The sequence below is a fragment of the Macaca fascicularis genome, chromosome 19 (genome assembly GCF_037993035.2).
Source record: "Macaca fascicularis isolate 582-1 chromosome 19, T2T-MFA8v1.1".
NCBI lineage: Eukaryota > Metazoa > Chordata > Mammalia > Primates > Cercopithecidae > Macaca > Macaca fascicularis.
In genome coordinates this window covers 18,277,993-18,303,587 of record NC_088393.1, presented here as the reverse complement: position 1 = coordinate 18,303,587, position 25,595 = coordinate 18,277,993, and the positions used below count along the sequence as shown (strand labels likewise).

The window sequence follows — 25,595 nt, the reverse complement described above, 5'->3', positions numbered from 1 at the left end:
ATATACATGATATAATAACAATTATTATATTAGTATTATTTTTCTTTCTTTTTTTTTTGAGAGGGAGTTTCCCGCTCTTGTTGCCCAGGCTGCAATCTTGGCTTGCAACCTCCGCCTCCTGGGTTCAAGCGATTCTCCTGCCTTAGCCTCCCAACTAGCTGGGGTTACAGGCATGCAGCACCATGCCTGGCTAATTTTGTATTTTTAGTATAGATGGGGGTTTCACCTTGTTGGCCAGGCTGGTCTTGAACTCCTGACCTCAGGTGATCTGCCCGCCTCGGCCTCCCAAACTGCTGGGATTACAAGCGTAAGCCACCATGCCCGGCCTTTTTTTTTTTTTTTTTTTTTTTAATTAAAGAGATGGGAGTCTCGCTCTGTCACCTAGGCTGGAGTGCAGTGGCCATTCACAAGCATGATCATCACTGACTGCAGCCTCAAGCTCCTGGACTCTTGATACTTTCACCTTAGTCTTCTGAGTAGCTAGGACCACAGGTACACGCCACTGCACCCAGCTTGTTATTATTTCAAAAGCTGGCACGTTTTCCTCAGGTCACCCTTTTATTTATTTATTTATTTATTTTGATACAGGTGCCCACCACCATGCCCGGGTAAATTTTGTATTTTTAGTAGAGATGGGGTATCGCCATATTGGCCAGGCTGACCTCAAGTGATCCACCTGCCTTGGCCTCCCAAAGTGCTGGTATTACAGGCATGAGCCATCTAGCCTGCCCAGTTACCAATTTTTCTATCCAACCCTTGATCCACCCCCACCCCCAAAGGTGACCCAAGTCTGGGACTCACTCACCCTAGGGTGCAGGAGTATCCTCGCCGAGCCACTGCAAAGGGGCTGTCCCCTTCAGTCCTGCTGGTGACCACTTGACTGGGAGAGAGGGTGGCTGATGCTGCTGCCCTTCCTGTCCCTTTGAGATCTGTAATGATCAGACAGGGCGTGCAGGGTAGAGGCGGGGACCTAAAAGAGTAGGGTGCAGACAGCTCCCGGACTACAATGATCTTTTTTATTTTTTAGTTTTTTGAGACAGAGTCTTGCTCTGTCACCCAGGCTGGAGTATAGTGACGTGATCTCAGCTCACTGCAACCGCCGCCTCCAGGGCTCAAACAATTCTCCTGCCTCAGCCTCCCAAGTATCTGGGATTACAGGTGCCTGCCACCATACCCGGCTCATTTTTGTATTTTTAGTAGAGATGGGTTTTGCTGTGTTGGCCAGGCTGGACTTGAACTCCTGGTCAGAGGCAATCCACCTGCCTCAGCCTATTACATACAATGGTCTTTAGAGCAGATCTGCGAGATCTGTGATCCCGGCTTGGTGTTGCTGAGCTAGGTCATCTCCTAAGCTTTCAGGAAGCTTAAGAACAGTGGCTTTATTGCTCCAAAGGGGCCCTGGGCAAGCCCCACCTTTTCCATGTCCCCTCCCTAAGGCCACTCCTCCTTTCACTGGGTTCCGGACACTAGACACTGAATGCTTTATCTGTCTTTCCCAATGCTGTTCCTGCTCACCCCCTACATTGCCCCTAGTTCCTTCGCCACGGGGAGATCTAGATGGGTAACATTCCGGGAGGTAACATTTTCTCACCCAGACTGGAGTGCAGCCGCATGAACACAGCTCACTGCAGCCTTCACTTCCTGGGCTCAAGCAATCCTCCCACCTTTGGCCCCCAAGTAGCTGAGACTACAAGTGCGCACCACTACACCTGCCTAATTTTTTTATTTTTTGTAGAGACAGGGTTTCAGTACGTTGCCCAGGCTGGTCTCAAACTCCTGAGCCTGCCTTGACCTTCCAAAGAATTGGGATTACACTTGTGAACCACCTTGCTTGGCAGACCAGCTGATCTCTTGCTCCCCAGCTCTGAAGCTGCCCTGGGGGCCTGTAACTCCCTTGGGGTACTCCCTTCATCTATATAGTGCTGTCTGCAGAGGGCTTATAGAAGCACATGTTACCCAAGTCTGATCCTGGAGAAGGGGGCAGAGAGGGACATCCCATGGTGGGCAGGGGCAATGCCAGACCCCAGAACAGGACTGAAGGGGAACACTCAGCTGCCCTTTCTCTCACCAGGACCTTGGGTCGGGGCAATGGTCACCTTGGATGGCTCAGGGACCACCTGTTCCAGCCAGGGGGACCTTGATGCTGACCCTAGCCTTGGGAGGGCAGGGTCTTGTCCAAGGTCACTCAGTGGGTTGCTGCGCCAGAGTAAAAATTCTCTCCTCCGTGGCTCCAGAAGCTTTGGCTTCCCCATCTAGAAACCCCCTCCCCTCAGGGATTTCCTTTGATGAGATCTTGGGCAGCCTGAGGAGGCTGGGAGCGGGGGAACAGGGGGGGACAAGAGGAGGTGAGATCTGGGAGCCCCGGAAGAGAGCGAGGCCGGAGCTTCTTGGCTCAGTCCTGTCTGGGTCTCTAGCTGGAGGAGAAACTTGGAGAAAGTAAGGAATCCCCCCAGTTCTGGGGCCCTGGCACCCCACGCTCAGGGTTAAACGGCGGCGGGGGCAGAGGATCTCAGAGCTGACCTCACCAGCTGGGTCCCGGGATTTGTGGATCTGACCAGAAACCCGCTCTGCCCCAGCCCGGCTGGGTGACCTTGGGCTAGTGGTAACCCTCTCTGGGCCTCAGCCCCTCCTCCTGTCCGGGAGAGGGGAGGGGGGAAGGGAGAGAGCTTAGGGAAAAGAACAGCAGCCCGGAGCCCAGCGCACAGTAGGCTGGCAGGTGGGGGGGTTCCCTCCCGCTGTGCAGCCGGGCCAGCACAGGGAATCCCCGCCACCACGCAAGAAGAAAGGGAGAAACATGGGGGGACAGAGAGGGAGGAGGGGGCAACGCGAACCAGCGCTCCTTTCCCCCCACCACTGAGGAGGTGCAGGCGTGGAGGGTCCCCATGTCCCCACCTTCACCTCGCGGAGGGAGGGGGATGTCTGCGCATCCCCAGACCTGGAAGCAGGAACACCCTCCTCACAGGGCATGGGGGTGGGGTCAGGAGCTGACTCCCGGGATCGGTGTTGGAGGGCGGAGGTTGAAGAAGGGATGCCCCCCTCCTCCCGCAGCTCCCCTTTGAATTCCCGGAGTCGGGCAAGCTTTGACCGATCCGCCCACCAAAGAGAAGGGGACCGCCGCCGGGACCGAACGCTCCCCGCCGTGCCCCCCACTGCCACTCACCGGCCGGAGTCGGCCGCCGCAGCCGGAGTCCCTGCGCCCTGCCCGAGCGCGAAGACAAGTGCACGGCCGGGCAAGGGCGTGTGAGCCGGGAGGGTGTGCGCGCGCCGCCGCAGAGCCGACCCCCTCCCCGCCGACCTGGGCCCCGCCCCGCCGCCCGGGGAGGGGGCGCGGACCCCGCAGGCCGAGGGAGGCAGCCTGGGCCCTCCCCCCGCAAGGCGTCTCCTCTAGAGGGATGGAATCCCCCTCCAGGTCTCTCGCCAATGCCCACTCTCCCCCCTCCACCCAGGGGCGTGACAGCAAATCTTAGAAAACGGTCAAAGAGATGGGAGGACCCTCTGCCGCCTCTGGCCCAAGGTGCTCATCTTACAGATGGGGAAACTGAGGCCCAGAGAGCGGAAGCCCCTGGCCAGGGCCCAGTGTCCCGGCAGCACGGAACAGAGGCTGCTCCCCTCACTCTGGGCGGCCGCTCTCCCAGACCCAGGAAAGAACAGAGTCAGGGAGAGAGGAAGGCAGACAATTAAAGCCTCCCCACCACGCGACTGGGGAGGATCGGGGGACCCAGAGGCTTCGGGCTGCTGGCGACATTGACTGGGCTGGAAGGTCCCAGATAGGAAGGGGGAGCCTGGGTGGCCAGAACCAAACCACAGAAAACTTCTCTATTTCATTGTTGGGCTGGTGACACCCTCCATCCAACCTGCGCGATTAGGGACCCCTCCAGCCTGACTGGCCAGGGCTTGGGTGGCAGAGTTGTGAAGGTCACTCTGCCACCTTAGAACAATGTGGCTCCCGGGGGTCTGGCTCGGTAGGGGATGGGAGGGAGAAGTCCAGGGGCAAGCACCTCCCATGACCTCGGCCCTGCCAAGCCCCTTTCTGAGCCTCAGTTTCCCTCCAGCGAATGGACAAGTGCCCACCTCCGGGGTCCCTCCAGCTCTCCGAGTCCGTGGGGCCGCCGGATATGTCTTGCTGTTCTCCTTCAGCTGTCCCCCTCCAACAGAAAGCGTGGCTCCAGCTCAGACCACAGTGTTCCTCCTCCAAGCCCCCTGCCCCGCCCCGTCTCTGAACCCCCACCCACCTTCAGCCTTGGTCTGGGGTGGGGGACGAGGAGGGGGGTTCCTCTTGGAAGCGGGGAGGCTTCTACAAACCTCCATTCTGGTTTTTGTTTTTTTTTTTTTCCTCTCTTTTCTTCCATTCATTCTAAAAATAGCCCTCCCCCCTCCCCAGCCCCCCGGCGGGGAGCCTCTCTGGAAAGGTAACGAGCTTCCCAGGCGGGGTCTGGAGGCCGGGATTCCGAGGCGCGGGCGGGGCTCGGGGACGCAGATACCGAGGGGAGGGGAAATTGGGAGCGCGCCCCCCTCATTGTGTGTGAGATGCGCTCAGAGGGAGCCTCCGGTGTGACCGTGACCGTGTGGAGGGAAAAAGAACAAAGGGGAGGAGGCCTTCGGGTCTGCATTGTGGAGGCAGAGAGCCGGTGGGTTCGCAGGAGCCGGGGACGAGGGGTGCCACCCAGCAGCCTTCCTGGGGGGACTTCCCGACCCTGTTGGGGAAGGCTGTGACCCACGCTTTAGTCAGACACAGTGAAGGAGAGTCAGGCTGCAGAGGTGACAAGGACACCCATGATCAGGGGATTCCCTCATGCCCCGTGGACCCCACAATCGCCCAGTGGAGCCCGAAAACCCTCCCCAGTCCCGCGGCTCCTCCTGTCCCCGCCACAGTCCTTCTCCCTGACGCAGCCACAGACTTCAGTCCTCACCCGTGTGACAGGTCACGTCCCTGTCCCGCATGACCGTCCTCCCCCCACCTCCCTTCTCTTCTTGAACCAAGAGGAGCACCCTGACTCCTCACGGGCCGGCGCGCTCTGCCCCCCCAACTCCCACCCTTTGTTCCAGTCCCTCCGCGGCCTCCCTGGACCGCCCACCACACTCTGGACACGCCCAGCGTCTCCCCCTAACCGGTTCAGCCTCAGAGCCTTTGCATCTGTGGTTCCTTGGGCCGGGATCGCCCTTGCCTGGCTCTCCTCACCCCTTATCCCCCACCCGTGGTCTTCAGGGCTCCATCCGAGGTCTCCTCTTCCCTAGAGTCGCCGCTTCTCTGGGCACGTCGCCCTGGTTTACTGTTCTCACTGCCCTCAGCTCCTGGTGTGAACTTGCTTGCTCTTTCATCTTCTCCTCTCCCCATCCCTGGGAATGAGGGGCCAGGTGCAACTTGGTCCTGGCTGATGGGAGGAGAGGGCCGCTCCAGACCCAGCACCACCCCAGCAACTACCCAGCTTCAACTAAAGGGACAGCACCACCCTCTGCCCAGCTAGCCGCCCTATAAATGCTTCCAAGACACGGCACAGCAGATCCACGGCCGGCTTCTGCAGGGGCGTCACCTAGGTCAACGAAACTAAAAACACAGGCGCCCACGTGTCCCCAACCCGGGACCGCTTAGCCCGTTTCCGGAATAATATGCCCCTGGGGAAAATGATCCGCAGGGACCGAGTTCTCGGCCTGTTGAGCACAAGCCAGGCCGGAGGCGCAACTGTTCCACTGTTTCGATGGCGAATAAGAAAAAGAAGAGAACATGGCAAGTGGGGGAAGTGTTGGGGGAGGCGCTGGGGACAGCCCAGGGCCAGGGACCCCTGTGGGCTGACCTTTCCCCCTTTGTTTTGATAACAAAACAAAGTGTTTTGTTATCTTACACTTTTTGAAACCAAAGGGAAGGATAAAAGGGAAACTGCTTTGTTGGAGGGGACAAAGGCCCAGAGAGGGCATATATCCCCGTGGGATGAGGACGCAGTTGTCCGTGTCGAGAAATGCAACACTCCTTCCCCAGGACTTGCCCCCATAAAATCACCCTCAAATGTTTTTTTCGTGAGCACCTACTACGTGCCTGTGTGCTTATGCGCCCAGAGAGTGAGGGAGGCTGCCCGAAAGCAGAGCCCTGGAGGTTCCTGGAGGAGAATGTGCGGGTGTCTGGGACCCGCGGGGCGATGTGGCCTTGGCAGGGCCAGGCCCATAGGGGAGGGTCTGGGGGTCGTGGGGGGTGGAGGAGCGCTTAGAAAATCCCCGAGGGTGTGCGCTGCGCCTTTGCGCATTCCCCTGCCTAGCCCGGACTCGACTTCAGGCTGCTGTTCAAGGCCAGGAGGACGGCAGATGGCTGGGGGAGGGGATGGCGAGGTCCGAGGGGACACCCCACATGCCGGGCTGTGGGGCTCTAGGCAGGCGGGAGACAAAGGCGTCTTCCGCGAGGGTCCGCACGGCTTTCGGAAAGGATAGGGACAGGTGGTGTGTAAATTTGGGGGGTGGGGGGGAACAACAATAGCCAAGATTAGGGCTGCTGGATAAAGTAGAGGATACGGAATGGGACATACTTATAATAAAAAAATTGCTCGTTTATCTGAAAGTCAAGTTTAAGTGGGCGCCGTGTTTTTTTTTTTTTTTTAATTTTTTTCCTAAATCTGGAAACCTTAAGCTCGGACTCGAAGATCCTGACTTTCTGGCACAGCAACCCCCACCCTCGCAGACCAATCTGCTGGGCAGGAGGCTGCAGGAGCCTAAGGTGTCCTCCAGCGCCCCCTCCCATCGCCCCCACTGCCCCAATGTACCCCTCTCCTTGTCCATATCCCTTTTCTACTCCCTAAACTTCCCCTCCCATCCCCCTCTGCCTTTGTCGTCCCCCTCCCTCTACGCTTTCCCCCGTCACCCCCTCCCTGGCGCTCACCCCCAGGCTCGCCTCTCCCTGCACCCCTCCCTATCGTCCCTATCCATTGCGTTTTCCCCCACCGCTCCCTCCTCCGCACGCACCCCTCCTCTCCTTCTCTCCTCCCGCGCCTCTCCAGCGTCGTCTCTTCCCCCACGGTCTCTTCCCCCACGGTCTCTTCCTCCCCAGCACTCGCTCCCCCGCGCCCATCCTCTACTCCCCCGCCGTCCCCCTGGTGCTCGAGGGGGAACCCCGGCTGCAGGCGCGGAGCCCCGCGCAGGCGCAGAGCCACCCGGCTTCCCCGAGGCCGCCGCCGCCCGCGCACTGCGGCCCGCGCGCCCGGTTGCTAAGGCAACGACAGGGGCTGGAGTGGGAACCTCCGGAAGACCCCGCTCTCGCTCCCTCCCCCGCCACCTCCTCGGCAAACCCCACTCCGGTTTGAGCCGGTTTCCCCGCCCAGCCCCCATGCGCACTGCGGCGGGTGAGGATTCCCCGGCCCTCAGGGTGGGCGGGTGGGTAGGTGGGGGGGGGAGGGTCGGGTGGGGCCGACGCATGCGCGCTGCGCGCGGCTTCCCCTCTTCGGCTGGCGCGCGACGGGAAAGCCCCGGCGCAAAAGGCGAGCACCCCCGCGCAGGCGCAGTGAGCGCCCGGTGGCCCCGCGGCCCAGCCCGGTCGTCCTGGCAACGCACGCGGGGCGGACTGGGCGCGCACGGAACTCCCCTCTCACGCCCCCCCCCAGCTCTCTGCGGCGGAGCTGGGGATTCCCTGCTGCCAAAGCGCACGCGCGGGCTCGGGATTCCGCGGGGGCGGGGGTGGAGGCGGAGGCGGGGCCCGGACCCGGGCCAGGGGCCGAAGCGAGTAAGGGCCTTTCTGTAACAGGGAACAAACGTTATTACTTTGTCTTTGTGCCCGAGGGCTGACGACCACCCTCTCAGCTCCTGTCCTGAGTTTCATCCTCACTCTTGTCCCCCGGCTGTCCCTCTGCAGGCGCCCGGAAGAGCCTGTCGCGCGCCGCTCTGATCCGCTCCCTGCCCTGCTCACAACCCCACCGGGGCTCCCTATCGTCCTGGGGTGAAGCCCCACTCCTTTGCCTGGCGTCCGAGGCCCGGTGTGCCCAGTCGTGGCTGGTTGGCCCTCCCGTCGGCTTCTTCCCTCGGGTCGATTACCGTTGGTCCCCGACCTTCTGTCATCCCCAGCCACAAAGACCCTAACATGGTCATGTGGGCCAAGCCCTTCCCGTCGTACGCTCCCCAGGTACCATCGCCTTGATTCTCCAGATAGCCTGGGTTTGGGCGCGGTTTTTAGTCCCATTTTACAGGAGAAACTGAGGCTTAAATCATTCAGAACCTTGTCTAAGGTCTCAAAAGAGGCAGAGGTGGGATTCGAACCTAGGCCTCCATTTGTGGGGAGCTATGTGGGCTATTCCACCCATTTCCTGGCTGGCACCTTCAGCCCCGATTCTGGGCCCCAAAACTACCCCTGCTGCCTTCCTGGCGGCTCTGGGTGCTTCCCGGCTATGTGACATAGGCAGGTGACTTAGTTTTCTTTTTCTTTTCCTTTTTTTTTGAGACAGAGTTTTGCTCTCCTTGCCCAGGCTGGAGTGCGATGGTGCGATCTCGGCTCACTGCAACCTCCACCTGCCGGGTTCAAGCGACTCTCTTGCCTCAACCTCCAGAGTAGCTGGGATTACAGATGCCCACAGCACACCCGGCTTTTTTTTTTTTTTTTTTTTTGAGATGGAGTCTCTCTCTGTTGCCCAGGCTGGAGTACAGTGGCGTGATCTCGGCTCACTGCAACCTCTGCCTCCCGAGTTCAAGCGATTCTCCTGCTTCAGGCTCCCGAGTAGCTGGGATTACAGGCATGCACCACCACGCCTGGCTAATTTTATATTTTTAATAGAGATTTATTAAATCTCTAGTAGGGTTTCTCCATGTTGGTCAGGCTGCTCTTGAACTCCCAACCTCAGGTGATCCACCCACCTCAGCCTCCCAAGTGTTGGGATTACAGGCATGAGCCACCGTGCCCAGCCTTAGTTTTCTTATATACAAAGAGGATCAATATCTCATAGGGGCTGTCCCCAGGGCTCAGTGAGGGGCTGCTGCCACCTGTTTGGCCAAGGCCTGGTGCCCAGTAGTGCCAGTGCCTTTCTCCTCCCACGTGGGGGACTCTGCACATTGGTGCCCCCTGCAGGATGCCTTACCTTCCTCTCCTTTCCTTAACCCTCACCAAAGGTCTCTCCCAGATATCCCACATTTCCTACAGTCACTGTCTCAGGGTTGGTTCTTGGGGGACCTCCAAACTAAGCTAGTGCCCACCATATATTGGTTAGTTTTTATGTCAACTTCAGCTGTACCCAGTTTATTTTTTTGAGACAGGGTCTCGCTCCGTCGCCCAGGCTGCAGTGCCAATGGCACAGTTAGGGCTCACTGCAACCTACTCACTGCAACATCCAACTCAACCTCAAGGGATTCTTCCAACTCGGCTTCCCAAGAAGCTGGGACCACAGGCACATGCCATCACGCCCTAATTTTAAACTTTTTCTGTAGAGACAAAGTCTTGGTTTCTTGCCCAGGCTGGTCTCAAACTGCTGGATTCAAAAGATCCTTCCATTGTGGCCTCCCAAGTCCTGCGATCATAGATAGGCATGAGCCATGGTGCCTCGCCTGTACCTAGTTATTCCTGGCACCTTTTACCCTCCATTGAACAGGAAGTGGTATGACTTCCAGACTTTTGCACGTGTGATTTATTTGACTTTTCTGTCCCTTGTCTGTGTGGAGAGCTCCTATGCATCCAGAAAGATACATTCCATCTCCCACCTCTGGGCAGAGCCTAGCCCCCTCCAGCCTGCCCAGCCAGCCCTGACTACACAGAGCTGAGGACCTCTGTGGGGACCTGCATGCACCTAAGACTTGTGATCTGGGAGGATGGTTTTTTTTTTGTTTTTTTTTTGTTTGTTTTTTTTTTTGAGACGGAGTCTTGCTCTGTTGCCCAGGTTGGAGTGCAGTGGCTCACTGCAACCTCTGCCTCCCGGGTTCAAGTGATTCTCCTGCCTCAGCCTCCCAAGTAGCTAGGACTACGAGCACTTGCCGCCACACCTGGCTAATTTTTTGTATTTTTAGTGGAGACAGGGTTTCACCATGTTGCCCAGGCTGGTGTTGAATTCCTGAGCTCAGGTGATCCGACCACCTTGGCCTCCCAAAGTGCTGGGATTACAGGCGTGAGCCACCGTGTCCGGCAGGACAGCGTTCTTGGTGGAGGGAACAAGCCTGCTGTGTTGGAGGCTTGAGAAGCCAAGAGTAAGGAGGCTGGAAGTACTGAGCTGAGAGGGTAATGGGGAGTCAGGGGACAGCAGGGCTGTCCAAGGCCAGGCACACAGTGGGGCCTTGATGGCCATTTCTGGCACCAGGGGCTGCTCCGACCTCTACCCAGGCCCACTGCCCACTAGGTAAGTGCTGCAGATGATCTGACCACTGCAACTTTTTTTTTTTTTGGCGGAGTCTTGCTCTGTTGCCCAGGTTGGAGTGCAGAACTGTGATCTTGGCTCCCTGCAGCCTCTGCCTCCCGGGTTCAAGCAATTCTTGTGCTTCAGCCTCCCGAGTAGCTGAGATTATAAGCATGCATCACCACACCCAGCTAATTTTTGTATTTTTAGTAGAGACGGGGTTTCACCATGTTGGCCAGGCTTGTCTCAAATTCCTGATCTCAGGTGATTCGCCCACCTTGGCCTCCCAAAGTGCTGGGATTACAGGCATGAGCCACTGCACCCAGCCCTGACCACTGCAACTTCTGGGGGTACCTCCTTCCCCTGCTCGCCCTCCTGGGTCTAAGCAATTTGCTCAGCCCACACAGCCTCATAGGCCCATCTCCCAGCTGCCCTTCCTCTGTTCTTAAGGGCTGGCTAAGCTCTAGGAAGCCAGAACTAAGTTCAAATCCCACTCCACCCTTCCCAGGCGTGCAGTCTCCGACGGGACGCTTGCTCACACCCACTCCAATCCACCTGCTCACTGCAGCCTCCAGGCCTTTCCCGGCCCAGTGCCTTCCTCCTCCCTCTGCGATGAGATCTGACTCATCCCCCACTAAGGAAGAAATCCTCCACTGGGAAGCCTGCCCAGGATTCATCACAGAAGGATTTGGCCCAGATGCCTCCTCTGTAGGAATAACACCACAGCCGTCAGCATTTCCTGACCCCAAACACAGCATGGAACCCCCAGTGAAGTCCTAGGGCCCACCCTGAACTAGAATCTCAGGAGGCAGACAGCCTCCAGCTCTTCTCTGGCTCTGCCCCTGAAGTGTGGCCAACACCTCCACTTCCACCTTTCTGAGCGTGTGCAGGGGATAGCGGAGCAGGTCCCTCACTGGACAAGTGGCACAGTCAAGGAGGGGTGCTGGCAGGAGCCGATGAGGTACAGCTGGCAGTAGGAAGGAGTGCGCTGTTGGGGCTCTTGTCTTTTCTTTTTTTTTTTTTTTTTTTGAGACGGAGTCTCGCTCAGCCGCCCAGGCTGGGGTGCAGTGGCCGGATCTCAGCTCACTGCAAGCTCCGCCTCCCGGGTTCACGCCATTCTCCTGCCTCAGCCTCCCGAGTAGCTGGGATTACAGGCGCCCGCCACCTCGCCCGGCTAGTTTTTTGTATTTTTTAGTAGAGACGGGGTTTCACCGTGTCAGCCAGGATGGTCTCGATCTCCTGACCTCGTGATCCGCCCGTCTCGGCCTCCCAAAGTGCTGGGATTACAGGCTTGAGCCACCGCGCCCGGCCAAGCTCTTGTCTTTTCTAGCTATGGTCCCAGTGCGGTTCACAACAGGTCCCCAAAGCTCTTCCCTCTCCCCCGTCTCCGCCCACCTCTCCCCACCCACTCACTTAGGCTTCAAGTGCCTCACTGCAGCCTTGCCGCCACCTTTATTGGGCACTCAGCTCTGAGGCTCTACACACACGCGCTGGGGGATGGGAGGGGGTGGGGTGTCACTTGGGGCAGGGATCCTCTGGCGGGAGGACGGGTGGCTGGTGATAACAGCATGGCCCCGGGGCCTGACGCCTTGGCCCCCCCCCCCGGAACGCTCTGTGACCCTTGAAGCTGACCTGGCGTAAGGGCGTGCAGAGTCGTGACCTGGACCACCCGTGGGTGAACTGGCTCCCCCAGTTCTGGGCTCACTTGGGGGCATTGAAGGGCACAGCCCGCTGGTTCATGGGGTTGTCGGGAGAGCGGAGCCACTCCTTCTTGAGCAGCTGTTTCAGCTGCGACAGCCGCATGTTGGGGTTCTCTTGTTTGAGCCGCGGCAGCTGGGCTTCCTCAAAGGCTGTGAAGGCTGCCCGCATGCGTCTTTCTGGGTGCCGGTCAGCCGCCTCCTCCGCCACGCTGAGTGGGGATGGACATGCATGTCAGGGGGCCTTGGGCGCAGCCTCGCCCCGAAAAGCCCGGCCCCGCCCCCCGGTAGCCCCGCCCCCTCGGAGGTCTTAGGTCCCGCCCCCAGAGGACCAGCTCCACCCCTGGGAAGCCCCAGGCCCCGCCCCGTTACCTAAGCACCGCGATGGCGTCCTCGATGGTGCGGGCCTCCATGCTGCCCTCCTCCAGCACGCGGCGGTTCACGTTCTCCTCCAGCGGCACCTCCAGATGGCTCTTGGCTTTCTCGGCTGGGCGGGTGGGTGGGTGACAGAGACAGAGAGAGATAAGCAAAGATGCACAGTTCCAAGGAGATGAGATAGAGACTGGCAGGAGAAGCTAGGGGCGGGAGGAAGGCGGGAGAGATGAGGGGGTATGGAACCGACTTGAGCTGGTAAGCCCTCTTGGGAGAGGTCCCACCCTCCCGGCGCCCAGTTCTCTGCCTTCCTTTGCGGCAGCCCTGCAAACAAGAGGACCCCAGGGGGCCCAAGCCCAGAGGCTGTCTGTGCTCACGGCCAGGCTTACCAGGAGGCGGCCTACCCACCCACCCTGCACCACGCGGAGCCCTGGCAGCTTCTCTGGGGGCCAGGAGGGGGTCTAATGGACTCAAAGTCCACTGCCTCTGCAGTGGGCAAAAGTGCAGCTCCAGAGCGGGATGCCGCCCCACCTGTGTCTGGGGCCTCCCTGAGCTGATGGTCTCGGCGCAGCGTGTCCTCGATCTGGGCCCGGGTGACCTTGCTGGACGTGGCCACCCGCGGCGCCTTGCCGCCCTTGAGCTTGGAGTCCTCCTCCTCCAGCAGGCGCTGCGTTTCCTTCTTACGTTCCAGCTGGTCGAGACGCCGCTTCTCCTTCTCCTCCTGCAGGGGCCGCGTGCATGGTCAGGCAGAGGACCCCACACCCCCGCGGCACCCACTAGCCTGGGGTTCGAGTTTTCATCTCAGCCAATAAAGATTTAGACTCTCTGCTGGGTGCAGGGGACATGCCAGGAACAAGATGGGTCCTGGTGCTGCCCTGGGCGGGGGATGTGAGGCCAGCAGGGGAACCTTGGACAGGGCGGGTGGGTGGCTCTTGAAGAAGTAACGCTCCTGGGTCCGAAGAGGGCCGGCCAAGGGGGAGAGCGGGGGAACAGGGGCGTCCTTAGAGGCAGGGGTACTAGTACAAAGGCGCCGAGGCAGGAGCCATTTGTTATAACAGGAACAGCTTGGAGGCTGGAGTGGGAGTGAAGGGGGCGGGGGAAGAGGTTGGGAGGGAGATGGCTGGGCTATGCGGAGCCTCTGGAGGCCAGGGAGGGGTTCATGTTGGATTCTAAGAGCGGTGGGAGGCCTGGACCCGTTTCAGGCTAGGGCAGGGGCTCTGTCCTTATGAGTCGGGCAGCACTGTCCACTTTTCCCTGACGTGGGTCACTGAAGCTGAAACTGATCCCACATCGGCCACCCAGGGAAGCCCTGATGCTCGCTGGATGAGGGACATCTGGGCTAGGGGACTTGCCCTTGCCCTGTCCTGCACCTACCCCAGGGGGCCGAGTGGTTTATATATAGTGCTGCTGGAAGCTCAGGGCAGTACTCTGCCCGCTGCCTGGCACTCCCGCAGGGCCCTGGTCTTGGACACCCTTGCCTGCCCGCTCACTGCTTGAGACTCCACCATCTGACTCTCACACCTTCAGCCTTCCCAGGGATGATCCCCACACCCACAGTGTCCCCCTGGGACACTACCACTGCGTCTCCAGATAGATTTGACAGAAGGAAATGTCACAGAATAGGGGTAGACGCACCTAAGACAGCGCCAGGGCCTGACCCCCACCCCCACCTGCACAGCAGGAAAGTTGGAGGGGGTGTTAAAGTCAAGGATGTTAGAGTGCACAAACAGCTCCCACTGCTGTGCTGAGGAGGCTGTTTCTGCCTCGGTCAGAGGCAATGTCCTGAGGCTCCCTGACTGACGCATGTCACACACACATTCTGATTCAGACAAGGCCCTGCCTGAGGCATTTTTTTTTTTTTTTTCCTGAGACAAAGTCTTTCTCTGTCAGCCAGGCTGGAGTGCAGAGGTGCGATCTCGGCTCACTGCAACCTCTGCCTCCTGAGTTCAAGCAATTCTCATGCCTCAGTCTCCCAAATAGCTAGGATCACAGGTGCCCACCACCACGCCTGGCTAACCTTTTCTAATTTTAGTAGAGACGGGATTTCACCATGTTGCCCAGGCTGGTCTCGAACTCCTGACCTCAAGTGATCTGCCTGCCTTGGCCTCGCAAAGTGCTGGGATTACATGTGTGAGCCCCTGTGCCTGGCCAATGCATGATGTTTGAAGTGAGGAGAGGTATCACTGGTGGGGGACAGACCAGGATGGGTATGAGGGAAACTCACGGGGCTGGGAATGTTCTAGAGAGCAGGGGTTGACAAACTGTAGCCAACTGCCTGCTTTGGTAAATGTTTTCTTTTTTTTTTTTTTTTTTTTTGAGACAGAGTCTCGCACTGTCGCCCAGGCTGGAGTGCCGTGGTGCGACCTCAGCCCACTGCAACCTCCGCCTCCCAGGTTCAACTGATTCTCCTGCCTTAGCCTCCGGAATAGCTGGGATTACAGGTGCCCGCCGCCATGCCTAGCTAATTTTTTGTACTTTTAGCAGACATGGGGTTTCACCATGTTGGCCAGGCTCGTCTCGAACGCCTGACCTCGCGATCCACCTGTCTTGACCTCCCAAAGTATTGGAATTACAGGCAAGAGCCACCACGCCTGGCCCCTTTGGTAAAGTTTTATGGGCACGCAGCCATACCTATTTGCTAACCTACTGTCAGTGGTGGCCTTCATGCTCAATGATAGGGTCTAGTGGCTTCCTGTCTGACCCCTAACTGAAGACTAAGCTATTCACCACCTGGCCCCAACTGCCTGTCCAACCCTCTCTATACCTTGTCCCGGGTACATGCAATACAGGTGTGCTCAGAGGTACATGCTCTCTGACCTACACTCCTAGGACAGGCACGCTTTGCTGTCCCTTAATCAAACCTCTTAACAGGCCAGAGGCAGTGGCTCACGCATGTAATTCCAGCATTTTGGGAGGCTGAGGTGGGCGGATCACTTGAGGTAAGGAGTTGGAGACCAGCCTGGGCAACATGGTGAAACCCCATCTCTGCTAAAAATACAAAAATTATCCAGGCGTGGTGCCATGCCTGTAATCCCAGCTACTTGGGAGGCTGAGGCAAAAGAATCGCTTGGACCTAGGAGGCGGAGGTTGCAGTGAACTGAGATCACACCACTGTACTCCAGCCTGGGCGACAGAAACTGTCTAAAAAAACCGAAAAACCAAACAAACAAACAAAACAAGGCCAGGTGCGGTGGCTCACACCTCTAATCCCAGCACTTTGGGAGGCCAAGGTGGACGGATCACTTGAGGCCAGGAGTTTGAGGCCAGCCTGACCAACATGATGAAACCCCATCTCTACTAAAAATTAGCCTGGTTTGGTGGCACACACCTGTAATCCCAGCTACTCAGGAGGCTGAGGCAAGAGAGTGGTTTGAACCTGGGAGGCAGAGGTTGCAGTGAGCCAAAGTCGCACCACTGCACTCCAGCCTGTGTGATAGAGTGAAACTGCCTCAAAAAAAGAAAAACGCTTAACAAACTAGAAGGTGCCAGTCTGGCTCCAACTCTTCCTCATAGCCATGTGATCTGGGCTTTCTGCCTTCTCTGCCTGTTTCCTCCCAGAGGATGGGGCCAACACCAGTGGCCAAGATGCAGGCCACAGGGAGGGCTAGGCCAATGATCCTGACTCTATGGGCGGAAAGGTCTCTGGATTCTCTGTCTGGATACTGGATCTTTTTATTTTTTTATTTTATTATTATTATCATTATTATTTTTTTGAGACGGAGTCTTGCTGTGTCGCCCAGGCTAGAGTGCAGTGGCGCAATCTCAGCTTACTGCAAGCTCCGCCTCCCGGGTTCACGCCATTCTCCTGCCTCAGCCTCCCAAGTAGCTGGGACTACAGGCGCTCGTCACCACGCCCGGCTAATTGTTTTGTTTTTAGTAGAGAGGGGGTTTCACCTTGTCAGCCAAGATGGTCTTGATCTCCTGACCTCGTGATCCACCCACCTCGGCCTCCCAAAGTGCTAGGATTACAGGCGTGAGCCACCACGCCCAGCCTTATTTTATTTTTTTGAGACAGACTCTTGCTCTGTTGCCCAGGCTGGAGTGCAATGGCACGATCCTGGCTCACTGCAACCTCCGCCTCCTAGGTACAAGCGATTCTTGTGCCTCAGCCTCCCGAGTGGCTGGAACTACAGGTGTGTGCCACCACACCCGGCTAATTTTTATATTTTTAGTAGAAATGGGGTTTCACCATGTTGGCCAGGATGGTCTCAAACTCCTGACCTCAGGTGATCTGCCTGTCTCGGCCTCCCAAAGTGCTGGGATTACAGGCGTCAGCCCCTGCACCCGGATGGATACTGGATCTTTGACATCATTTTTCCTTTTGAGTTTTCAACCTTCCTATAGTGTCAAAATTTTGATGATCCCCCCACCCCAAACTATAAATATCTTCATGGACCCAGTGCAGCAGGGTGGGTAGGGGTGGGGCTGGAAGAAAGCCAGGGACAGTCAGTGTGTGCTAAAAACAAGGCAGGATCTACCCCTTCACAGAAAGGTGATGGAAGGCCAGGCGCAGTGGCTCATACCTGTAATCCCAGCACTTTGGGAGGCTGAGGTGGGAGGACTGCTTGAGCCCAGGAGTCTGAGACCAACTTGGGCAACACAGTGAGATGACCCCCCTTCTCTACACAAAATACAAACAATAGCTGGGCATGGTGGTGCATGCCTGTAGTCTCAGCTGCTTGGGAGGCTGAGGCAGGAGGCTTGCTTGAGTTCGGGAGGTCAAGACTGCATTGAGCTGTGATCATGCCACTGCACTCCAGTCTGGGCGACAGAGCAAGACCGTCTTTAAAAAAAAAATATATATATATATATATATGACAGGTAAAGCAGGTGGAAATGTCCAGATTCCCCCCAAGAACTGGGCATGTTGTCTGGAGAGCAGCCCCTAAGCTGGGGGGTTGCTTAGGGAGCCGGTGTCTCAGCTACCCCAGGGGTGGAAACCAGGAGCTGTGGCTAGCATGGGTCACTGGCGCCACCTACTGGGCCAAGCAGATCAGCATCAGCCCTAAACCACAATCCAGACACCAATGAAACAAGCACTATGTGCTTGGCCCTGGGCTTTTTGATGGATCTCGGGTCACGTTCTCATTCTGTTGCCCAAGCTGGAATGCAGTAACACGATCATATCTTACTGCAGCCCTGACCTCCCAGGCTCAAGTGATCCTCTCACCTCAGCCTCCCAAGTAGCTGGGACGACAGGCATGCACTACCATGAATGGCTAATTTTTACATGTTTTGTGGAGATGGGCTCTTGCTATGTTGCCCAGGCTGGCCTCAAGCAATCCTCTCACCTCAGCCTCCCAGAGTACTGAGATTACAGGCATGAGCCAGCACACCAAACCATGGCTTTTAAAAAATAAACACCTGGGCCGGACACAGGGGCTCACACCTATGATCCCAGCACTTTGGGAGACTGAGGCAGGCAGATCACCTGAGGTTGGGAGTTTGAGACCAGTCTGACCAACATGGAGAAACCCCATATCTACTAAAAATACAAAATTAGGCTGGGTGCGGTGGCTCACGCCTGTAATCCCAGCACTTTGGGAGGCCGAGACGGGCAGATCATGAGGTCAGGAGATTGAGACCATCCTGACTAACATGGTGAAACCCTGTCTCTACTAAAAATACAAAAAAAAATTAGCCTGGCGCGGTGGCGGGTGCCTGTAGTCCCAGCTACACAGGAGGCTGAGGCAGGAGAATGGTGTGAACTCGGGAGGCGGAGCTTGCAGTGAGTGGAGATCACACCACTGCACTCCAGCCTGGCCGACAGAGCGAGACTCCATCTCAAAAAAATAAATAAATAAATAAAAATAAAAAATAAAAATAAAAAAATAAAAATACAAAATTAGCTGGGTGTGATGGTGCATGCCTGTAATTCCAGATACTCAGGAGGCTGAGGCAGGAGAATTGCTTGAACCCGGGAGGTGGAGGTTGCAGTGAGCCGAAATTGGGCCACTGCACTCTAGCCTGGGCAACAGAGCAAGACTCCGTCTCAACAACAACAAAATAAACACCTAGAAGAACCTGTGGACCTGGGTCAGCAGGTTGGAAACGGGGGCCTGATCACAGCGTTTCTCTGTCTCGGCACTGCTGATTTCTGGGGCTGGCTTGTTCTTTGCTGTGGGGGCATCCTGTGCATTCTAGGGTGTCAGCATCTCTGGCCTCCACCTTCTAGATGCCAGCAACACGCCCTCTCCCCGAGTTATGACAACCAAACACATCTCCAGGTGTTGCCAAGCGTCCTCAGGGGCAGAGTGGCTCCATCGTGAGAATGACCATCTAGCCTAACCCTGGCATTACTCAAAGGAGAAAAACGTCCACAGAGAGCAATGACAGCCTCACTGTCCACAAACAAGCAAGACCGTGCCACCCCAGGGCCTTTGCACACACCATTTCCTCTGCCTCCCTCCCCTCTGCCATTTCCAGTGCCTCTGGTGTTTTGTTTTTTGTTTTCTGAGTCAGTGTCTCACTCTGTTGCCCAGATTGGAGTGCAATGGCACGATCTCAGCTCACTGCAACCTCCGCCTCCCAGGTTCAAGCAATTCTCCTGCCTCAGCCTCCCAAGTAGCTGGGATTACAGGAGCGTGCCACCACACCCAGCTAATTTTTGTATTTTGAATAGAGTCAGGGTTTCACCATGTTGGCCAGACTGGTCTTGAACTCCTGACCTCAGGTGATCCGCCCACCTCGGCCTCCCAAAGTGCTGGGATTACAGGCATGAGGCACAGCGCCCAGCCTCTTTTTTTTTTTTTTTTGAGATGGAATCTCGCTCTGTTGCCCATGCTGGAATGCAGCAGGGAGATCTCGGCTCACTGCAAACCTGCGCCTCCCAGTTCAAGCAATTCTCCTGCCTCAGCCTCCAGAGTAGCTAGGACTATAAGTGTGCACCACCATGCAGTTAGTTTTTGTATTTTTAGTAGAGACGGGGTTTCACCATGTTGGCCAGGCTGGTCTTGAACTCCTGACCTCAGGTGATCTGCCCACCTTGGCCTCCCAAAGTGCTGGGATGACAGGCGTGAGCCACCGTGCCCAGTCCCTCCTGGCCTTTCAGACCAAAGCTCAGAGGGGCCTCTTGCTATTCACCCACATTGACATAAGGACCACTGGCCTCGGCCACAGGGCACACAGGCCGCGGGGACTTGGGGCACACACACCTTGCGCTGCTCCTTCCTCATGACGTGTTTGTCGTCGTCCTTCCAGTAGGCATCCTCCAGCTCCTTCTGCTTCTTGGCATCAGCGGCCGCCTTGGCCTCTGCCCTCCGTGCCCGGGCCGCTGCCGACTTGGTGTTCTCACCCTGGAACTTCTTGGGCATCCCTCAGCAGGCTGTGGGAAGAGGATGGGGGCAGGGGAGCAGGGGCTGGTGGGGACATCGGCACTCAGCACCCCCAGACTCACACCTGGGCAGTCAGGACCCTCCTGGGGCCTCCATGGCCTTCTCTGTATAAAACAAGGGCTTTGGACTTAGCGCTCTCCTTGTAAAAGTTTATTAAGGCAAAATTCACATCATGACACCAAATGAGCTCATTTGGGCCGGGTCTGGTGGCTCACACCCGTAATCCCAGCACTTTGGAAGGCCAAGGTGGGCGGATCACTTGCGGTCAGGAGTTCGAGACTAGCCTGGCCAACACAGCAACACCCCACCTCCACTAAAACTACAAAAATTAGCTGGACATGGTGGTGTGCACCTGTATTCCCAGCCAGTCAGGAGGCTGAGGCAGGAGAATAGCTTGAACCCAGGAGGTGGAGGTTGAAGTGAGCCAAGATCATGCCACTGCACTCCAGCCTGGGCGATAGAACGAGACTCTGTCTCAATGAAAGGAAAAAAAACTAATTTAAAGGTGTACAATTCAGGCCGGGCGCGGTGGCTCACGCCTGTAATCCCAGCACTTTGGGAGGCCAAGGTGGGCAGATTACCTGAGGTCAGGAGTTCAAAACCAGCCTGGTCAACAGGGTGAAACCCCGTGTCAACTAAAAATAAAAAAATTAGCTGGGTGTGATGGTGGGCACCTTTTTTTTTTTTTTGAGATGGAATCTCGCTGTCGCCCAGGCTGGAGTGCAGTGGCCGGATCTCAGCTCACTGCAAGCTCCGCCTCCCGGGTTTACGCCATTCTCCTGCCTCAGCCTCCCGAGTAGCTGGGACTACAGGCGCCCACCACCTCGCCCGGCTAGTTTTTTGTATTTTTTAGTAGAGACGGGGTTTCACCGTGTTAGCCAGGATGGTCTCGATCTCCTGACCTCGTGATCTGCCCATCTCGGCCTCCCAAAGTGCTGGGATTACAGATGGTGGGCACCTTTAATCCCAGCTACTTGGGAGGCTGAGGCAGGAGAATTGCTTGAACCTGAGAAGCAGAGGCTGCAGTGAGCCGAGATTGTGCAACTGCACTCCAGCCTGAGCAGCAGAATGGGACTGCCTCTCAAAAAAATAAATAAATAAGAGCTGGGTGTGGTGGCGCATGCCTGTAATCCCAGCTACTCAGGAGGCTGAGGCAGGAGAATCACTTGAACCCAGGAGGCGGAGGTTGCAATGAGCTGAGATCACACCACTGCACTCCAGGCTGGGCAACAGAGCGAGACCCCATCTCAAAAAAAAAAAAAAAAGTGTACAATTCAGTGTTTAAGTATATTCACAGCGTTGTACAAATACCACCTCTGTCTAGTTGCAGAACACTTGCATCCCCCCAAACGAAGCCACATCGCCATCAGCAGTCACTCCCTGTTCCTCCTCCCCTAGCCCCTGGCAACCACCAATCTGCTTTGTTTCTATGGCTTTGCCTGTTCTGGACATTTCAGTCCATATCAACGGAATCATAGGCTGGGTGCGATAGCTCACGTTTGTAATCCCCATGCTTTGGGAGGCTGAGGCAGGAGGATTGCTTGAGGCCAGGAGTTCAAGACCAGCCTGGGCAACAGAGCAAGACTCCATCTCTACAAAATAAAAAATAGGCACAGTGGCTTGTGCCTGTAGTTCCAGCTACTTAGGAGGCTGAGGTGGAAGGATCACCTGAGGGTAGGAGGCTGAGGCCACAGTGAGCTGATTGTGCCGCTGCACTCCAGCCTGGGCAACAGAACATGACCCCGTCTATTAAAAGGAAAAAAAAAAAAAAAAGGAAATGAGGCACCAATACATGACACAATGTGGTTGAACCTCAACAACACGATGCTGAGTGAAAGAAGCCAGACACAAAAGGCCACACAGTGTGAGAGTACATTTATTCATTTATTTTGGAGACAGGGTCTTACTCTGTCACCCAGGCTGGAGTGCAGTGGCGAGATCTCGGCTTACTGCAGTCTTGACCTCCTGGGCTCAAGAGATCCTACCACCTGAGCCTCCTAAGTAGCTGTGAGTATAGGTGCAGGCCACCATGCCTAGATTTTTTTTTTTTTTAGGCAGGGTCTATGTTGCCCGAGCTGGCATTGAACTCCTGGGCTCAAGTGATCCTCCTGCCTGGGCCTTCCAAGGTGCTGGGATTACAGGCCTGAGCTGCTGCGCCTGGCCCTTCTTTCCTTTTTATGGCTGAATACTCCTCCACTGCATGGATACGCCACATTTTGTTTGTCCATTTGTCTACAGCTAGACATCTGGGCTATTTCCACAGTGGGGATCTTTTTTTGTTTTGTTTTGAGACAGAGTTTCGCTCTTTCACCCAGGCTGGAGTGCAGTGGCGCAATCTCCGCCCACTGCAACCTCCACCTCCCGGGTTCAAGCAATTCTCCTGCTTCAGCCTTCCGAGTAGCTGGGATTACAGGTGCCCGCCACCACGCCTGGCTAATTTTTGTATTTTTACAGAGATGGGGTTTCATCATGTTGGCCAGGCTGGTCTTGAACTCCTGACTTCAGGTGATCCACCCGCCTTGGCCTCCCAAAGTGCTAGGATTACAGGTGTGAGCCACCGCGCCTGGCCCCATCAGGTCTCTTGCAAGTCATGCTTTTGTGACCATGTGGCAGTCTGTGTGGGGTCCCTCCCCTGTCTGCCCCCGGGAGACTTCAGTCCCCAAATTTCCTAGAGCTGGGTGAACAATAAAGCCACCATAAATTGCCCGCGATGGCTTGGGGTCTGCACCGCTGGGAGATGTTATAACAATCCTAAAGCTTCGGGCCCCTGGGCACCTGGTCCCTATCTGGTGTGAGGCCCACGTGAGAAGCCAGGGAATGACAAGGCACACACAAATGGTAGGCACCACCGTTCACCAAATGTCTGGCCCTTGGTGAAGTGCTTTACAAGGACCAAAACAATGGAATGTCCCCAAAACCTTAAACGTGGGGACTGTCATTTATCCCCATTCTAAAGAGGGGAAGCCGAGGTCTCTGGCCAGGACACACAGGGCTGAACCTGGAGCCTTATCTCAAAAGTCTGTTTTCAGGTGAAGCGGGGGAAGGCCACCAGCTGAGAAATTAATAGCACTCCACCAGGGTGCTGAGGATGCCAGCGCTGTGCCATCCAGGGCATGAGACTCAGCACTCTTCTTATTTTATTTTCAGACGGAGTCTTGCTCTGTCACCCAGGCTGGAGTGCAGTGGCACGATCTCAGCTCACTGCAACCTCCACCTCCTGGGTTCAAGTGATTTTCCTGCCTCTGCCTCCCCTGTAGCAGGGACTACAGGCATGTGCCACCATGCCTATCTGATTTTTGTATTTTTAGTAGAGATGGGGTTTCACCATGTCGGCCAGGCTGGTCTCAAACTCTTGACCTCAAGTGACCCGCTTGCCTCGGCCTTCCAAAGAGCTGGATTACAGGCATAAGCCACAGTGCCTGGCAATTTCTGCTGTTTAATCCACCCAGTCTGTGGTATTAGTTATGACAGTCCAAGCTGACAAATACAGACACTCTTCTGTGTGTGGTAAACACTCACTCACACACACCACGTCACTCAACAAATATGTACTGGGCACCTAATACGTGTGCGATGCTGGGGAAAGAGGTGGCACAAATGAGCTTCCTGCCTGCATGGGACTCCCAGACAAGAGCCACCACATGCAGTCAGAGTCCTAACAAGGGCACACAGGGCGCTGGGGAAGCCCAGAGAGGGCTTCTGACCCAGCCTGGGTCAAAGGGCTTCCTAGAGGAGACAACTAAGGAAAAGTCTGAATGAGTGGGGGAGATCCCAGCCTGCACGGGGGATGCAGGAGATAGGCTGGAAAAAGGGGCGATTTGTATTCCAGGGAGAAGGGAAGGTGTGGAGGGCGTTAGACCCGGGAGGCCCAATCTGTGGGTCACACAAGCCCTCTGGGGTTGTTGAGGAGGTGGACTCCCCAGATGGCAGGAGCTGGGAGCCCAGGCGGGACCCAGGGAGTGGCTCAGGCTGGGCGAGGGGCACACTTAGGAGGGAATCAAGATCCACGGGGATCAAGACCCCACGGATGTGAAGGTAAAAGAACAGAATACGAAGATCAACAATGCCTCCTCCAAGCAGCCCTCCCGGCTATCCCTTCTGAGGTTCCCCACCACTAATCCCCCTACAAGAGGCCGGGGTCGTCCGCACCCAACTCTGTCCCTCTCGAGACCGGAAGCTGCCCTGGGACAGTCCGGGACCAGGGGGCCTCGAACACTACGCTGTCGCGTCGGGCTTCAGTCGTCTGGTCTGGAAATGGGCATCGCCCCCAATTAGGTGTGGTTCAGACTGGATGCCGGAAGTGCTCCCGCCTCCCAGCATCCCTCCTCCAGCCTTCCCAGGGGATGGTCCCAGGCCAAGCAGCCCCCGCCCCGCGCCTTTGCCCCCCGAACCCAGGTTCCGCTCGCGCCGCAGGCGCTCGTACCTCCTTACCCCAGCGCCGGCCCGGTCGCGCATCCGTGACGTCACCGCGGGGCCTGCGCGCTGAGCTCCTGGCGGCGCGCGCTCATTGCGCCTCGGTACCGCCCCCATCTTGGTAAAGGAAAGGATGGCTGGGCCTCGGACCCAAGCCAGGGTAGTCATCCACTTCTTTGTCTCTTCAAAAAGAGGACACTTAATACGCCCTCATTCCCTACGTTCGCTTTATATATTGACGAACCAGGAGGGGCCGGCAGAGGCGAAAATCTAGAACATTGCCTTTACCAAGATGGCCGATGCCCGGACGAAAGATGGCAGCTGCGATTACACACGTGGACTGGCGGTTTCAGCCAGGAGCTGCCCGGCCGCCAGAGCGCGCCCGCGGTCCGTGAGGGGAGGTGGACCCGACGACAGAGCCCTGTGGAAGCCTCTCCGTAGCTCTTTGCAATGCCTTAGCGCTTTAAAATTGCTTTCCTAGTCCTGAGTCTCTGCGACCCACTTGTGACTCTGGGGTGGAACTGGGAGAGGGGAGATAAATGGGGCAGAGAAATTAACACACACCAAGCAGGCCAGGTAGGGAAACTGAGGTTCAGAGAGACCAGGAATTGAGTTTGGCCAAAATGTAACCGCGAGTAGGCTCATAACCGCGAGTAGGCTCAAATTCCGTCTCTTGCTCCTGTAAAGGTAAACTGAGGCTGGAGCCAAACCGGGAACAAAGACACAAGGCAAATGGCAGTAAGAATAGCCTTTTATTAGGGCTTGCCGGCGAGGTTCCTCGGTCCCAAGGCGTGGGCCGAGGAAGTCGCGCTGAGGGAGGAGGGTAGGGGCTTTTTATAGCCCGAGAGGTAGGGAAGCTGGTTGTGCAAACAGGGCCTGGGGGATCTTGAAACTACTAGGGCTGGAGTTGAGTAAGGGTCATGAGGAAGGGGTCTTTGGAAACTGTCAACCGAAATTGCTGTTTACCAACTTGCGGAATGCAGGTGAGCTGCAGGTCATGGGGGAGTGTGGTTGCCTAGCCAGAACTCTGACGTATGTAAGTCTGCGGGTGTGTACAAGGGTGAAGGGAGTCTTTAACAAAAGGCCTGCCACGCCGGGTAACACCGCCATGTTGGGTCTAGATTCCTGCCTAACAACTCCTGCCAGTGCCTCCCCCTGGATTGCTGACCCGCTCCCCACTTTTGCAATATTATTTATTAATTTTATTTAGAAATTAGGTTTGGGGCGCTAATTTGTCTTAGGTACTATACTTTAGATTTTGTGCATTTACTATTTCTCAGTGTCCTCATCAGTAAAAATGGCGGTATTAGGTGTCTAAGGATGGTTACACTGGATCTGACTGTGGAGAGGGAAAAGCAAATGCTTTTGGGGCAGTTTGGGTAGGAGTAGTTGACCACAGAGTCCATTCCCTAAAAGGCATCCCCTCAGTGACCCCGCAGGGACCTAAATCCCAGTGCGCGATGCACCTCCCCTGCTCTAACACCTCCCCTGGGTTC

The 25,595-nt window shown here is 56.5% G+C and overlaps 2 protein-coding genes across 9 annotated transcripts in view; both read right to left on the bottom strand.

Moving 5' to 3' along the window:
* Positions 1–4,152, bottom strand: part of KCNN1 (potassium calcium-activated channel subfamily N member 1) — a 49,580-nt gene extending 45,428 nt beyond the window's left edge. For 2 of the 6 annotated variants that reach the window (XR_012428551.1, XM_065535214.2), the window contains exons 1-2: positions 4,072–4,152; positions 806–929 (exon numbers count right to left, since the gene is read on the bottom strand). The gene's annotated coding sequence lies outside the window, so the exon portion shown is untranslated. Of the gene's footprint in view, positions 1–805; positions 930–3,160; positions 3,223–4,071 lie in introns of those variants that run through there. The other 4 variants (XR_012428550.1, XM_065535213.2, XM_065535216.2 and 1 more) reach the window with 3 other exon arrangements.
* Positions 4,153–11,708: 7,556 nt separating this feature from the next.
* On the bottom strand, positions 11,709–24,143 carry CCDC124 (coiled-coil domain containing 124). Of its 3 annotated transcripts, none has more exons than XM_045379433.2 (5): positions 24,110–24,143; positions 19,507–19,710; positions 12,884–13,073; positions 12,353–12,467; positions 11,709–12,192 (listed from the first exon to the last, which is right to left on the bottom strand). In XM_045379433.2, the coding sequence occupies exons 2-5, from the start codon at positions 19,663–19,665 to the stop codon at positions 11,985–11,987; spliced, it is 672 nt and encodes a 223-aa protein (XP_045235368.1). In that variant the 5' UTR covers positions 19,666–19,710; positions 24,110–24,143; the 3' UTR covers positions 11,709–11,984. The 3 variants fall into 3 exon arrangements, with proteins under 3 accessions (XP_045235368.1, XP_005588459.1, XP_005588460.1); XM_005588402.4 differs by having other exon boundaries at positions 19,507–19,676; XM_005588403.4 differs by having other exon boundaries at positions 19,507–19,676; positions 24,118–24,143.
* Between the last annotated feature and the right edge of the window lie 1,452 nt (positions 24,144–25,595).